General features: G+C 36.3%; 1 protein-coding gene across 1 annotated transcript; it reads right to left on the bottom strand.

Moving 5' to 3' along the window:
• Positions 1-1,593: 1,593 nt before the first annotated feature.
• On the bottom strand, positions 1,594-17,284 carry LOC121876393 (procathepsin L-like). The gene is made up of 7 exons (XM_042381472.1): positions 17,136-17,284; positions 16,666-16,764; positions 9,144-9,296; positions 4,329-4,535; positions 3,975-4,166; positions 3,319-3,484; positions 1,594-2,520 (listed from the first exon to the last, which is right to left on the bottom strand). Exons 2-7 carry the CDS (start codon positions 16,762-16,764, stop codon positions 2,315-2,317), a joined length of 1,023 nt encoding a protein of 340 aa, XP_042237406.1. The 5' UTR covers positions 17,136-17,284; the 3' UTR covers positions 1,594-2,314.
• Positions 17,285-17,662: the final 378 nt, after the last annotated feature.

Below are 17,662 nucleotides of genomic sequence, written 5' to 3'. Positions count from 1 at the left end.
GGGCTGGATGCGGTTGTGGTGTCGAACAGCAATTCTCAGGCTAGGGATCTCAGGTGGTAGTAGGAGCCGGTGTCGAGGATGGTGTAGAAGCTTCTTACCAAATTTGCAGATGTGGTCGTGGTGATGGTCAGTGAGAGTCGAAAGGGTCAGTGTGTTGAGCGCTTCTTGATATGTGGAGTAGGAAGGGGAGAGAATGATCTTGCATGCCCTCTTTTGCACTTTTTCCAGGTGTTTATGTTGTGTGGCATTTAGGGAAGAAGACCAGGTGGGGCAGGCATAGGTGAGCTTGGGAAGTATGAATGTTGAGTAAACACTGAGGAGCTCGGGTGCAGGAACTCCGAGGGACTTGAGTCGGCGGAGGAGGTGGAGACGGAAACTGGAGGATTTGACAACTTCACTGACGTGTGGTTTCCAATTTAGTTTGTCTATGGTGACTCGATAGGTGGTAGCACCACCCAAAAAAACACTAACAGCCTGGGCAGTCGCTAGGATGGCACGGTCTACAACGCGATACTGTAGTTGTGTTCTTGTAAACCTCTTTTACGTTCCCCACCGGCAATTCGATCACCAGAACACTTCTTGGAAACATTCTTCTTACCTTGTCTTTCGGTATTCATTGTTAACAACAAAATTGGAGAAAATAGCGAAAATCACAGAGTAATTGACAGAAACCGCACGATTCAATTGATCACGTGATGTAAATCGTTACTAGTCCTCACTGCGAAACATTCTTTTTACTTATTCTTTTCATACAGTATTTATGGGTGACACTTAAATTTGAAAAAAAAATAAATAAAAATTGACAGAGTACCTCTCAAAAACCACTTCACAAACAAAAGACACGAAGCAATTGAACAAGTGATGTCGAACGTGAACTGTAGACATTGCATAACCCCGCGCTACGCTTAAAACGTTGAGGATGGAATAGTGCTATAGCCAACTTTCGTATGCAAAAGTTCGAGTTTCACAAACAGCATTCCCCTATTCATCAATCGCGTTGCAAACAATTCGCGGTGACAAAACACGCGTTGTAGCAGAAATGACTTAACTGGTATGAGTGCTGTGATGTCATTCAAGACAGTGGCCAGCATTCAGCTTGCTGCTTTACGCCAAATATAAGACTTGGTTACATTAGGTAGTGCTCGCGAAATTCAAACACACAAATGAAATCACGCGAAATACAAGATCTTACTGCATTTCAAAATTAAGCTAACAGTTCTTGGTCATAGAGGACTATTGCATGAACTTTCCTGAGCCTTCAGCTAAATGTACAAAACCCAATCATCATCTTGAACCACTTGCTTTACTTTTAGCCTGAGCTGTTCAAGGGATCAAGTAAAATTACTGTATGTGCTTGGCATTTCAGTTTCATATACACTTTCTTTGCCTCTAAAACCTGTTCAAGGGCATCAAGCACAAACATCAACTGGTATTAAAATTTTATACTGTATTCTAAATATTATGCACATCTAGGTATTTTCATTTCTAAATATCTTTTTTGTTTCCAGTGTATAATAATTATACTGTACAGCCAATGGTAGAACACCACTTAGCTAAAATACATTATAAATTAGGTTCAGTAAAACAAGCAGGAAGTGTATAAAAGTTTATTAAGAAAAGATCACATTATTCCATGGCTTAAAAAAAAAATTGTCCTCTGAACTTGTACAAACTTTCATCTAAAGTAACCTAACCTCCAGTAATTTTTGTAGAATTTGGGGATGAAAGTTACTCATATTCAGAACTACACAAGTTTAAGATATCTTATGCTCAACCAATTTGCCAACAGAAGATAACTCCAAGCAACCTTAATATATATACAGGGTAGTATAATATTCAGGGCAATTAATGAAGAAAATAAATAAATGCAATTCCCGGATATGAATTGTTTCTCTTGAATGCAAGGTTGACTACCACCAAATGATCACCTATGAGATGTCACACCTAAATAAAATTGTAACTTTAAATCCACCATTTCATTGACAGTAAATATTGTTTCAGAAATCATTTGAAATAATATAGGATACATTTCTACATTAGCATGAACTCTGGCATTGTCATAATTTAATCTGAAATTCTACAGATTTTTAGTTTAATTGCCGTTATACTATGAACACTATGAAAAATAGATCTACATGGATAACATGTACAGTACCAGCTAAAAAAAATTAAAAAGTCTGTCTTTCATCTAAACTAGTATTTGTTCAACCATGTATAAAAAACTATTGCTGTATAACAAATTTTAAATTTGAAGGGGATTTTGGGCCTTGCTTACCCCATTATATGTAGGAATATTAAAGAGCAATGTAGTTATTTACACAAGTGGGAAAGAGGCTGCAGAAGCAACACCACACTGGTTGTGATGGTTACGACGCATCTTGATGTATCCTTCATCACCCCATGTTGTACTCCATGAGTTCTTCACCAGCCAGTAGTCTGTCCCATTTAATGTTCCATAACCTACAGCCAACACACCATGGTCTAGTTGTTCTGAGCTGCACTCTGGTTCATCATAAACACCTATCAAGAAAAGAAACATCAACAGTGAGAAAAAAAATTATATATTCATCAACTGACAAGAGAAAAATTTATAAAAGGAATCAAATTACAGTTTATTCCCATCTAAATTTCATTTTCATGTAAGTGAGAAGCATCATGACTACCTTAGCAAGTTATGAATAAAGTGAATGGTCGTTCCACAAATGTCAGATGTATTGCTTGAGTGAATATGTATCACAAATCAGTTTTGAAAAGTTGCTATGATGGTCAGATAAATAAAATTAACACAAATCTCCTCCATATTGGCAGATGCCTGTATTGTAGTGACCTACCCTCATAGTACGCCATACAGGAAAGATGTGTATATATACATGAAAATAAAGAATGAGACAACAAGATAGTTAAGTACCTACAAAATAAATAAATAAGGATATTTGTATTCAGTTATAATATGAAACAATAAGCAAATGGCATAGAAATTTTGGGGTCTTGGGGCCAAAGAACACTTTTACTGCAGTTAAATGAAACAAGCGAGTTTATTCCTGACATTCAGCCACCTGCTCCAAAGTGAGAAAGGCCTTGCAAGGGAGATTTTTTTTTAACTATGCATGTGGTGACCAGTATGATGGAAACATAATTTGGATAAACATATTAGCAAAAATGCCCAGCATACTGCATTAGGAAAAATCATTGTGATATATAAAAGTACATCATGGAAAATGGTCATAAAACAATAATGATGAGGGAGCAGTACGGACAATTCAATTGCAATTTTATCAAATAAAACAAAAAACATAGCCTTATTATCAATTCTATTACCATGGTGATAAAACTGGAATGAATGGTGAGAAGCATCGATGGCAATTGCAACTGGTCCAGCAGTGGCAACAGCTTTCTTCAAGGCATGTTCATTTCCCTCTCGAATGTCAACAAAACCTTTGTCTTCAGCACCAGATTCACGTGGGTTATAGCGGCAGTTGTCATCCTATTTCATAAAACAGCATTGCATTAACAATACAGAATTCACCACTCCATGCAGTAAAAAAATATGAATTTCAATTACCTATAATGTACAGTATATGAGAAAATTTAAAATCAACATTTACTCAAACACACATAAAACCAAAGTAGAACATCTCTCTTACAGCAATAAGAATTAATGACAGAAAATAAAAGGAGTATGCATTTGCTCTTGATTTTGGTTTCCTTATGTTATGGCAGGATAAAATTTGCAGGAGTGAACAAATATTTTAAAATTTCATCTCTAAACAGCTATCTCGAGCACAATTTCAAAATACTTTCCATTTAAATCTATATAATTGAATTTATTCCCCATTCCTTACAATACAGTACATTTAATATATATTTTGTATACATTATAATGCACAAGGTATGAATAAGATCTATCTCAAATTTAACAATTGCATCATTCCCCGTAAAAAACCAACGATGTAACCATAAATTTAGCTTCTTACCTCTCCCTCATAAGGATAGGAACCTTCAGTGTCAATTCCACCATTATCTTTGATGTACTGGAAGGCATAGTCCATGAGTCCTCCATTGCAACCATTGTTTCCATACTTCACAGAACAGTCAATCAAGTTCTGCTCAGAGAGACTCACCAACTTTCCAGTCTGGCGGAAGTGCTGCCCTTCAAGTGCACCAGTCTACGAATCAAATATCAACAATTAGAGTATCAGAAACATTATAACAACTTTAATGGAAAACTAAAAATTTTAACACATTTTTCTATGAACAATTAATATTGATTATTGCATAAAAATAGTCTTAAACTCTCAAATAACAGATGGAGAAAAAACAATACTTACAGCTGAGAATGACCAACATGATCCACACTGTCCCTGGTCTTTAACAGGGGTAACTGCTCCCTTATCCCTCCAGTCAACAGCCTTGGGCAATACTACATCATCATCAGGTTCAATGAAGGAGGCACCAGTGTACAGACGGCTAGACTTGTAACTTCCAGTATGATTCCACCGGAAACCATTCATTGTTGAGACAAATTCTTGATGAAGCTAAAAGAGGTTTCGATGCTTTATTTTTAGAAGTTTATGATTCTCAACTTATGATGAGGATGAGTGAAAGTGATGAGTGGCTAAAGACATGAATAATTACAGTAGAGAGACAGAGAATTAAAGTGACACTGACATATATAAAACCAATAAATTAAGTTTACTTATGGTATGATGTCTTTCAAAATGAACATTTCATCTCCCGATTCTCGATAGGGTTGGTAAGCACTATTATGACATTTCCCATAGTTTTTTTAAACATATAGTGTAATGGGTTCACCTCCTAATAGGACAAATTCCATTTTTAAACCTTGCTCCCTGGTTGACATTCTGGAACATTCATCTAGGGCGCCCTGGTTGATGTTCCGGAACACGCCTTTTCGCACCATTTTTTAACGCACAGCGCGGTTTATCAGGTTCCATTGTGAGTATTTGGTGGTCACACCACACACAGGGTAGCGTGGGTGGGCTCAGTGCAGTTATTACGCATTGTTTGTCCATTTTATCATGTATCAAAGTAATATTGCTAAAGGTAGAGTAGTTGTAGTGTAGTATTACTGGAAAATAATGCTATGATTATGTTATAAATGTATTTATTTGTGGAATTATTATTTCATGCATAACTTGCTCTACCAAACACAAAAACAGCCAGACAGCCTGGCGACCGACTGCGTGTGTGTTGCCAAGCACATTTTATTTAAAATAATGCAAATACAATATTTTAAATGAAATATTTATAGCAGATAAGTATTATGATCAGTAAATATATGCATTAATGGTCATCTTGGACACAAAGGCAAACTAAAAATAGCTGGTAAGTGCGTAGGTGACCAGGAGCTCAGCTGTCAAAACAACACTATCCCCTTATATCGTTCCCCCTCCCTTCCTCAGCACTGCCAGGGAAGTTTCTAGAGGGTCACTATTTAGGTTTTCTTTTGATTTTTCTTGAATTACCCCACGTGGGGGGTACTGCCAGTGGCACCCTAACCCGGGGCTTAAGGGTTAAATGATAAAACAATCAAAAAGGAAGAAAAACTATATATTGACCCTCTAGAAACTTCCTTGGGGCTGCAGTGGCGAGCGCTCGTGGTCACGTACACACTTAACGGCCATTTTCTGCTTGTCTTTGTGTCCGGGATGGCCAGTAATGCATATATTTACTTCTTATAAATAATTCATTTAGAATATTTATTTGCATTATTTTTCATAAAAAGTGCTCGGCGACACACACGCAGTCTGACTGTCTCTGTGTTTGGTAGAGTAAGTAACGCATATATATAATTATCGGAATAATAATTCCACAAATAACTACATTTATTACATATTCGTAGCATTATTTTTCCAGTAATTACACTGCAATACAACTATACTACTTTTAGCATTATTACTTTGATACAACATGATACAATGGACAATCAATAAAAATGAAACAAACAAAAGTAGGTACTTACATTCAGGAAGCTTCCCTGTGGCCAAGCATGTGGCGTGACATGCAATAGTCACACTGGAACCTGATAACCCGCACTGGACATTCAAACAATGCTGCGAAAAGGCACGAGTTCTGGAATGTCAACAGGGGCGCCCTAGGTGGACATTCTTGAACGTCAACCGGGGCGTGGGGTCTAACACAGAATTTTTTATTCTTTTTATGTTTTAGACCTTATAAAAAAAATTTGGGGCACATTCCATCTGTAAAATTGTGCATGTACCTTAACAATATAGCTCACACTTCAGCCTAGCAGGGAGAGGGCTAAGGGTTGTGGCTACAGTGATGAGTTTAACTCGGCAACAATGCCAGCACCAATATTAATATTAAGACATAAACGAGAGGATAATGACTGTATTTGCCAACCCACATTTTACCCAGAAGACACCCTGCACCTTTATTACGCCCAGTCCCTTAATGAACCCAAAAATATTCAGTACTATTTCAAATTTTGTGTTACTACTGAATAACAAATACAAAACTAATCTAAAATATTGAAAAGCTAAAATATAAAAAAAGTATGGAAAATTATCACAATAATGGTTGCCTCTTGTGTAACAAGGATGGACAGCCCAAGGGTCACCTAGGCGTGAATTGTTTTAAGATGTAGAAGCTGTCGCCAGCACAATAACCAGACCCTGAGTTAACGAGCTGCATGACCCAGTGTCATGGAATAGTCCGAGAAGACTGGACAACTCGCAACTGCACTGGCTAACCAATACCCCACAATACGATCCGCAAATTGGTTGGCATGCAGGTCCCCAATTACTGCTGCGTAGACAGAGGCAAATGGCATCAAGAAACTTGCCCATAGTTTCACCCTGCCCGGAGAACGAACATAGCATAGGAGATGTAAACAAAGAAACCAGATACCAGATGAGCAGCACTGACAAAGAAATCCGAAGAAGTGTTGGCTACAAGACTAGCGAGGTAATCCTAAAATTATATCTTGCACTTGTGAGACCTCACTTGGATTATGCAGTTCAGCTTTGGTCACCATACTACAGAATGGATACTGAATCCCAAAAGAGCATACAGAGGAGGATGACAAGACTAATCCCAAATTTTCACTCCCTTGAGAGATTTAAAGTGAGGGGCGATATGATCGAGGTTGGACGGATATATGAGCAATAGGGGTTTGGTGTAAACAGAACTGCCAGTATGGGCCAATTGGCCCACTGGCGGAAAATTAAATATCTTCCAAGCGCAGTTAAATAGTAGTATTGTAGTGGATACTCTCCCCTACAACTGCTGATTGGTCACTTGCTGTCCTCTTCCCAGCCAATCAGCCCTCACATTCAAACTGTGCGGTGATTGGTCAGTTGCCGCCTTTATATCAGCCAATCAGCAGCATTTCTCACCTTTGCACTTCAACTTTTGATCCGGCAGAAAGATATAAATACCCCCCTGCCTCGCCGTGAGAGCTGACAACACCAAGCACTTAAGCAGAGGAGACCTCCTCCACAGCAACTCCTCTACCACGCAGCAACTTCCCAGCACCAGACTGCTCTGTACATGTAATATATATATAGAAAATGCCATTGCGAGTTTCCTTTCTCACCTCCATCCTTAGTGCGGTCAGGTATGCTAAGGCTCTGGCTCAGTTAAATGATCGGCGGTAAAATGCATCTACTGTACTCAGTACCGTCCAACAAATAGATTTTGTTTTCTTTTGTAATAGAGGATACAAGTGTATTTTCATTTGATTATCTATTATTTTTGTGTATATTTTATACAGTTTGTGCCTACTGTATATAATTTGGTCATACCTCAAAAAACTTTCGTCCAGGACTATATATGTAACCAAGTAACAAATATATGAAAATTACGTTTATCTACCTCAAAATAAGAGTAGACAAATAACCATAACAGCTCACAGGTCTGCCTGGTAGTGTGAGGGCAAGGGGATGACATGGGATTTGGTGACGTGTCTATCTTGGCAACAAATCCACCAGCAATATTAACAAACACAAATAAAAAGAAAATTATCTGTAAATCTTCATTTGCTTCAGGTATTTGTAGGTTTAAAGCAGCATATATAGTGAATGAGGTTCTGCTCTTCATGGATGAAACAATAAATGTATGGTATGGTAGACAAGCCCAGGATGAAGGAGCTTACTGGTAAGGTTAGCCTACAGCGAGCATGTTCCGGGTAGATATCGTTCACTGTAAATAACCTACAGAACTGCATGAATTTTAACCCTTCAAAAATATTATGCGTATATAATTCGATTCCTTATTTTTTCATAAATATTTTATCATAAAAACTGCCATTTCACCAACAATAGCATAGGGGTAATCTTTCCTTTAAGAAACTATAAATGGGTTTCTGCCACTATTCCCTTCAACCAATAAAAAAAGTCCAAAGGGCACTATTAATTTGCACTCTTGTTGCCTATGAAAAATGCCTAAAATAAAAATGGCAGCCTTCCAGCCAAATTTTAATCACATAATGACTATTATTGAACTCATTGGAGATTTTGTGGGAATCAATGTACTTGCCAAGTTTCAAGAAATAATGCAAACCCTCTCATGAAATATCACTTTCACAAGGACAATAGGCCATGGGCATGGAACAAGAGGTGTGAGTAATTCCATTCAAGAATGAAGACTAACAAATCCCACAAAATTACTGAAGCTTCAAGACAAAGAACATTATCTCAACTATTGCCACATACAATGCATTGAATTGAAAAATTGCTCCCCCCCAATAGAGGCCAAAGCACAACACAGCACTGTACATTCTTCAACTATGTCAAAAGAATCAGGATATTCCTCTCGGAAATATCTGTCTCACAAAAATTGGTGGATAAACACTTGGACAGAATGGAAGACAAAACTGAAATTCATTCTAAACTGATATGGACTAAACTAAATTAGAAATTTGTGTTTTTCTCAAATTTTGCATTTGAGATTGAATGCATTACTGTACTAAATTAAATAATTGATAATCAAACACAAAAATTCAATTTTTAATAATGGGGCAATTTAGAGTTAGAAGAAATCCACAAGAAACATCAATATTTAAAGTAATTAAGTCTAACAATACCTAAAATAAATACTCTACAGTACATCAATACTGTATACCACTAAATCAAATAAAAGTAAATAGTAGAGGTACTCACCATATCACCATACTTGTTCATTCTGAGCCTGTAAGGTTTTTGTCCTGTTGCATACAATTTGTTATGGGCAGCAATAAGGTGCTTGTTCTCTGTGAAGATTTTCATACGGAAAGATTCCTCCACATCTGTATCATATTTCTTGCCATGCTCAAGCTGTGAACAAGTTTGGTTTAAGACTATGTTTTATTGGTAATAGTATATGTATATATCTATGTATATATGTATATATATATATATGCAAGTAAATCACTGTAGGTGCGCGTGATCTAGGTATATGCTGATAACCACAAGGAGTCTGTACTCACCCCTGAAGATGTGAATTACACGAAAGCGCTTGGGAACTTCGTGTTTTCTTCTTTCCTTGTGGTTATCAGCATATATATATATATATATAATATATATATATATGTGTATATATATATATACACATACATACATATATATATATACATACATACATACATATATATATATATACATATATATATATAGTCAACCCCCACTTTACCCGGTTAATTCAACCAACAGGGTACCACGGAAAGTGGTAACCACTGATATTAAAGAAAAAGGTGAGACTGATAGTGGGCGAATGTATACGTGCGTACTCAAGGAAACAGTCATTTAACTTAAGAATATGTACAAAAGATTCATTATGTTTGTTACTGAATATTTATTTGATTGAATTAATGTTTATATATGTGAAATGAACAATGCAATTCATTAGTAATACATAGAATATTAAAACCCACAAGAAGAGACAAGAAGGCATTGTCTTCATGAGTGACAATGGTTCTACATTATAAACTTAAGAAAATAAGACCCTGGTTGTAGCTATAATGAATTAAATGTAAAAAAATGAAAACCTGTATGTATGATTTAAGTAATGTTATTTAATATTAATAAATGGAACAATAGAAGTAGCTAAACACTAATGGTAAAGAAATAAAGCGGGACGATTGGGAACGCCAATGAATGTAAGTGCGTACATATGAAAACATATCGTTATTTCTCTACATAAGAATATGAAAGCAACACCTATTTACTGTTCATAAGAACATAAGAAAGTGGGATACTGCAGGACATGGCCCATAGCACTTCCAGATCCAATAAAGCGTCCCCGATCCTACTATAGCACTCGATTGCGCTTGAATCTGAATCCTAATTTAAAGCCATTTGTTCTAGTTATTTCGTTATTACTGAGCTTCAGAACATCTTCCATTTTACCCTTGTTAATCCCACTTACCCACTTGTACACCTCTATCATATCTCCCCTAACTCTACGCCTCTCTAATGAATGTAAGCCTAAGCTTTTCAGTCTTTCTTCATATGGAAGGTTTCTAATTTTATGGATCATTTTTGTCATTCTTCTTTGTACTCTCTCCAAAGAATCTATGTCCATTCTATAATAGGGACACCAGAACTGAACCGCATAATCCATGTGTGGCCTCACTAATGCTAGGTAAAGTTTCAAGATAAGGTCAGCAGTTCTGTTACTCACAGACCTAGATATGAACCCAAGAATCCTGTCTGCCTTGTTGCGAACGCTAATACATTGTTTTCTAGGTTTCAAGTCGTTGCTAACAAATACACCTAGATCTTTTTCACAAACTGAGTTTTCTATTTCCGTGTTACCTAGTTTATACTTAACGTTTGTATTCGTCTTCCCTATCTGTAGTACCTTGCATTTATCAGTATTAAAATTCATTTGCCAGTATTCGTCTTCCCTATCTGTAGTACCTTGCATTTATCAGTATTGTACCCATTTGCCAATCACATTGACCACCTCATATGTAAGGTATCTAGATCTCTTTGAAGGTGTCTAAAGTCACTGTCTCAACTTAATACCTCCATTTTTGGTATCATCTGCAAATTTACTAATCCTACTAGTTATGCCTCAAATCAAGATCATTAACAATGAATATAACAAACAGCAGAGGGCCCATTGCCAGATCCCTGGGGAACTCCCGCTTTTGACCGCACCCCAGTCTGACTTTAACTTATGCTGACTCTTTGTTTCTACCAGTTAACCATGACCTAACCATTTTAATATCGGATCCACCTATTCCATGCTTCTACCTTCCCTTATCAATCTCATAAGGACTATCGAATGCTTTACTGAAATCTAAATAAATTATATCATATGACTTATCATTATCTACCGCTTCATATACTTCTGAGAAAAAGCTAAGCAAATTTGTGAGACAAAACGTCCCTGGGTGAACCCGTGCTGAAGAATGAATTAAGTTGAATGTTTCAAGGTGGCTTCTGATTTTTGTAGCAATAATTGGCTCTAACAACTTGCCTATGATTGACGTGAGACTAATGGGACGGTAATTTGATATTGATTTGCTCCACCCTTTTTTGAAAATCGGAACTACATTTGCAAGTTTCCAAGCTTCTTCGCTTTTAGGCCCGATTCTAATGACTTATTAAATAAAACTGCTAATGGATTACTCAACTCATCTCTACATTCTTTTAATATTCTAGCATATACCTCGTCTGGACCAGGCGATTTATGAAGACTTCAGTTTGTTAATTACTTTAAGCACATAGTTACTAAATGTCATTGATATTCATCAACATATTTTCTATACTGTCGTTATACCTTATGAACTGGAAGCATGCTAGGTTTTCATTTGTGAATACGGAGCGAAAATGACTATTTTACGTACTACACATTTCTAACTCATCATCAGTCATTTCTCCTGTCGTAGTTTTAAGGGGACCTATTGTATCTCTAACCTTTGATTTATACAGTTGATAAAAAGCTTTGGGGTTATTTTTCGATTCGTTTGCTACCTTGATTTCATAATTTCTCTTTGCTTTCCTAATTTCTGTTTTTACCTGTCTTGTTAGGTTCTGATAGTAACCAAGTAAGTGATTTTCGCCTTTCTTAACTTCTCTATATACTCCTTTCTTTTTCCCTAGAAGATCTAAGAGTCTATTATTCATCCATTTTGGTTGGTTCCGTATCGATCTGAATTTTCTTTTAGGGATGTGTTTATTTTGGGCATTATTGATTGTCGCAATAAATTGTTCATAAGTAGCTGCTAAATTAAATTCGGGGTTATCCCGTCCTAAGTTGACAGTTTCCGGAGGTGTGGGGGGGATTAATCTTTTGACCATAGGGTCATCCCTTAGGTCTCTCCTTATGCTACCGTAATTAGCCTTCCTAAAATCCGGGATCAAGGCCGAATTTTCCTTCTTCCTGCCATCCCATATTATGTTAAAATATATGGCTTTATGATCACTGTTTCCTAGTTCGTCTCCAATCCCAACATCTTTTACTAGATTTTCATTATTACTGAGAACTAAATCGAGGATATTATTTCCTCTAGTGGGCGAGTTTATGAATTGATATAAAAAACTATCCTGTACTACTTCTAGAAAATCTTCAGATTCATTATCGCTAAGTTGATTTTTCCAATCTATGCCTGAAAAGTTGAAATCGCCTAGAATACATACATTGCTTCTATCAGATGCCTTCTTTATTTCCTCCCATAGCAATTTACCATCGTTCCTACTCAAATTAGGTGGTCTATATATAACACCAATGACTACGGATTCACTGCCCTCACCAATCTCTACCCAAATACTTTCATTGTCGCTATTTGTTTTAATGTTTGATTTATTGCAGCTTTTTAATGACACCCTGATATACACTGCTACACCGCCACCTCTCCTTCCTACTCTGTCAAATTTAAATAGGTTATATCCTGGAATATGAAATTCTGCTAAAAAATGCTTGCTGTTTGAATTTATCCATGTTTCCGTTATTGCAATTATATCTATGTTCTCTTTACTAACAATGGCCCTGAGCTGGTCCATTTTGTTACACAGGCTTCTACTATTAGTATAATAAACACTCAATATATTTCTTCCGTTTCTATCTGTTTTACATTTATTACTTTGATGTTTGTTATTATGACTAACTATATTTTCAGCATTATCTACTTCTGTTTCACTACTTCCCAGGACCTGCTTGTTTTTTGACTCCCATTTTCCCCGACCCCTTCATATATGCTTTAAATAATACTTACGAATGTAAAACAAAAATTCTACTTGCCAATAGTGGTAAAGTCTAAAACAAAAGGACAGCCAATGATGTTGTGTGAGTTTTTACTCAGATGACAAAGTCATCAGGTTTAACTCTTGCTGAAGCTGTAGGTTCAACTCTGGCTGTAGCTTTCCATAAAGCTGTTGCTGAAACTGTTACTGACTCTATAGTTGTTGTTGAAGCTGCTTATGATGCTGAATTTAATGTTGTAGCTGAAGTTGATGGTTTAAGCCTTCGAATAATAAAGCTGTCGAAAAAACCTTGCACAGCTGCTTTCTTTTCTCATTATACATCTTTATGTAGAGGTCATTTGCATTTATCATGTCCCTGTTAATTTTAATGCTTCGTTTATTTAAATTGCAATGCTTTGTTCTGTTAGTGGATCCACTTCAGAAAGTATGTTTATTGCTTGCTCCATATAATATCCACAGACCTCTCACCTTTCTCATATCGTTTTAACGCAGCTAGTTTCTTGGCTAAGCTTACCCGGTATACACTTTCTATTAAATTTTGAAACAACACTACCATCACTTGCTCTCTTGCTCATGTTGAATAGGGACGCAAAAATGCCGTAAGAAACCTGAGAAAGTTTTTCTTCTTTTCAGATGCGTGAAAACAATGGGCCAACCAACTGCGATTGTTTACACAGCTCCTCCCCAACTTACGACCTGCCTCAGTCGTACCAAAATTTGATCAAATTACGTATTTTCGAGTCCTAAAGTCAGTACACAGACAAAATTTTCGTTTGTAATTCACTTTAAAATGGCTGGCAAGCTTAAAAGTGAGAGTTTTGTGGTGCTGAGAAGAAAAAGAGACTCCCATTTTAGATTTACTAAGTATTATTTAGGCATTTTTCGACTTGTGACCTGGATTTGGGTCCCTAACCCCGTCGTAAGTCGAGGAGGAGCTGTACTAGTGATGCTGGCGCCACCACTAGCAAGCCCAGCAGCCTTCGTGCGCAAGGTGTGGGTTTTTTTATAATACGTCGGGATTTAGTTATTATTTATACTAAAATAATGGCGTAAATTGAATTGGGTCCTAAATTAACCAGGGTCTTAAATATGAATAGTCATTAGTAGAACCATCGTTATCAGAGGCTTTCCTGTATAAATATGAAGAAAAAACCATATTCCATACTGTATATGTGCAGTTCTAAGAACTGGTGTTCACAAGAATGATTTTAAGTAGTGTACAGTCTGTACAGTAGTATAGAGGAGCACTACCAGACTATGATGTTCACAAGCATCAGGTTGGTTTCCCATGCTAATAGTGAATGCAATAGATGAACAACTTATTTAAATTCTCTTGCCAATATGTCCCCTCCCTTTTCTGTAACTTTCCTGTTCTTCACATATAAGCAAGTCTGAAATGCCACTTACCGGATTACTCACTATCTACTCATACACATTAACAACATTGCTTCTCACTAATATGTCCAAAGTTCAATCCCTTGACTAGGTCAGATGTGAGAAGGTTATTATCCAGTGACCCCACCAAGCATCCCATGTTTTCTTCAGGTACTCCAGTTTCCTCCTGTACGAACACTGGACAATGAAGGTCCAAACAACAAGTAAACTAATAAATTAATAATCACCACTTCCTCCAATCCTCTGGTACTCTTCAACATCTCTTGTATTTCTCAATCTTCCTCCAGAAATCAGTGTTTCCCCTAATTACTGACTCTCGTGTATTCTCATTTCTCAAACCACTCAAGAAGAAGCATACATGTACAGTATGTCTATTGTATATCCACACTGTCAATATACATGCTGAATGAATGTAAACTCGTATGATGGCTTCTCACTTTTTTCTTTTTTTTAATTCTTGTATTTCTTTATGGTTCTCTATTATTATCATTATTATTATTATTATTATCCTTATTTTATTTTCAACTTTGCATTCGTTATAATATATTTTATTTACAATGAATTATTATTATTATGAAATTTTTGCCCCCCAGGCCCTGATTTGGGTCAGTGCCCTGGTGGGCTAATCCCCGTAAAAAGAGAAAACATCTCTTATATTCATCTATTATAATCTAAGGTGGTGTTTAAATTTCCTACATAAAAAAATATTAATTCAGGACAGCTTTTAACAGATTTATATGATGGTTTAACCTGTATAATTTTCACTAGGTACAGTATATTCTTATGAATCAAAACTATAATTTCAACATTTATTAGCTTACTAGCCATTTAGGCAGTTAATAAGTTCTTTGTTACGAACTTGATAGTTCAGTGTTTGTACAGGAAGAGACTGGAATACCCAAAGAAACTTACAATGTTTGGTGGAGTCACAATGGATAACAACACCCTTCTCACATCTGTCCCAAGACATGACTTAACGCAGAACACAACGTACAAAAAACCCTCTGTAACTGGCTGCGAAGATTTTATTCAGATCACTAGGTTCACTCCTTAAAGTAGCTTTACCTGTACAGTGTACACTGTAACAATAAAATTTTAAATTGTAGGAATATAAACAGCAATAACAAAAGCAATACCAATAAAGAAAGCACCAAAATAGCAAAAATTATACAAGTCAGTGTACACACTGCATTGAAGTGAGTGCTTTGAGTAGTGGACCATCTGACCTCCACATACTTGCTACACAGCTTCACGGTGGAAACCCATAGATACGGTACTTAAAACTTTATATTTTATAATTTATTTTTACACAGTCTGCATTTAAGAGTGTGTGTATGTAACTGATTAAAAAAGGAAGAATAAGCATATCTACCCAAAAGTTAAAAAATACGTATTACCTGTGATAATAATTTTTTTTTTTTGCATATTCTGTATGTAGGATTGTGTGTGTATAATTATACTGTACTGTATTCGAGTAGAAAAAATAATGATAATTATATATACCCCTCGAAATTACAAGCTGAAAAATTACCTTAACATAACATATAGCTAACAGGAGAAAAATTTTTGGAAACTTCCATGCTCAGCCTGGGAATGACTTGGCACTCATTTTAAATAATTTGCTCCAGAACATGGCCAGTTTTTAGAGTGTTCTGGGATGCCAGATAAACAGTGCCATGCATCTATGGAATGACGGGTAATTTGATGTGTTAATTTCTCAGGTTATTGAATATGGATGCCTAATTTTAGACACATAGAATGCAAGTGTAAAAAAAGCTATCATCATTAACTCCCAAGATTTCACACCTTTAAGACTTTAAATAATACTAAAGTAGCCAGCAACAAATTATTATGAGGAAAATTTTTTGGGGGGAACCCATGTTTCAAGTTGAGATACAAGTTGATTGTTAAGTTTGGCATGAATATGGTTATATGGTAACAAGGTTAACAAAGACTCGGAGACAACTTTACTCCTTTCATTCGGATAAAGTTCTTCACAATAAAATGTTAGAAGTTGTCTCTCTGATTACAATACAGTGTGTGTTCCTTTGCTATCATATAACCCTAAGTTTCATGTTACATTTTTTTAAACTCTTACCTTGAATGCCTCCCACTCTTCCAGTACAACAGAGAAGAAAGACACGGCCGATGCTGATGCCAGCACGGCTACTAACACTGCTGCTGTTAGGAACTTCATCTGTGAAAAAAAAATTTAATTAAAAATCAATACTATAGTGAACAGCCAGTTTTCCAACCTGTTTGGCAAATTAAAGACTGCTAACTCTAAAAGCCTCTTCCTGTACTGTACAGTATTAGCAATTCCTTAGTCTCAATTTCTCATGAATTTACATTAATGTTTATTATAAGTTGAGATTCACCATTAAAAAAAAAGCTTCACTAAAATAGGTTAAGAGGATTACAGTAAACTTCCTCGAATCAAGACTTCACCCAAGAAAGGTAATAGGGACACTGGATATCAGATAAACAACATTGATATAGTCCCAGTGGTCCCCAATCTTTTGTACAGTATTTGCAGTTTTACACCTCTAACTGTTACCAGATACATACCTTTTAAATTTACTCTTGGACAAGACGTGTGCCGGTGAGAAGGCTGGCTCTATCTCTGGGCCCGGTCTAGGATAAATACACACGTCCTGTACACGATAGTTGTATCAAGTTATTACATATTTTATTAATTTCACTCTTACAAAGACTCCTATATAATTAAAAATTTTCTAATAAACCCTTACGGGATCCATAATATGGTTCCCCGAGACCCGGACAACAGGTTGGGAACCACTGATATAGAGAAATGGTAAGTACACCTTAAACCAAGACAATGCATATATTGTATGCTCAAAACAAAGCTAACAAGATGCTTGGGTTCATACAAAGGAGTGTTAGTTACAAGACTGTTGAAGTGTCATGGTATAAATTTACGTTTTTTATGGACGTGAGAGTATGCTTGGACCCAGCAGGTCAGTTGTAAACAAAGCAAACAAAAAAGTGCACAGACCCAGCAGATTATTTTGGAGGGGGTATTTACAGTAAGTAATAAATTTCTTCACGTATGAACCACGTAGTGACGTCATTTG

This window comes from Homarus americanus, unplaced genomic scaffold (genome assembly GCF_018991925.1).
Source record: "Homarus americanus isolate GMGI-L3 unplaced genomic scaffold, GMGI_Hamer_2.0 scaffold34921, whole genome shotgun sequence".
Classification (NCBI taxonomy): Eukaryota; Metazoa; Arthropoda; class Malacostraca; order Decapoda; family Nephropidae; genus Homarus; species Homarus americanus.
This window is presented reverse-complemented; position numbering and strand designations above follow the sequence as displayed.

Excerpts from the sequence above, each read along its gene's own strand:
- LOC121876393 (XM_042381472.1), bottom strand. The coding sequence starts at position 16,764 with ATGAAGTTCCTAACAGCAGCAGTGTTAGTAGCCGTGCTGGCATCAGCA. Across the intron at positions 9,297-16,665 it reads AAGAGTGGGAGGCATTCAAG|CTTGAGCATGGCAAGAAATA; the intron begins GTAAGAGTTTAA and ends ACTTGTTCACAG. Across the intron at positions 4,167-4,328 it reads CATGTTGGTCATTCTCAGCT|ACTGGTGCACTTGAAGGGCA; the intron begins GTAAGTATTGTT and ends TTTGATTCGTAG.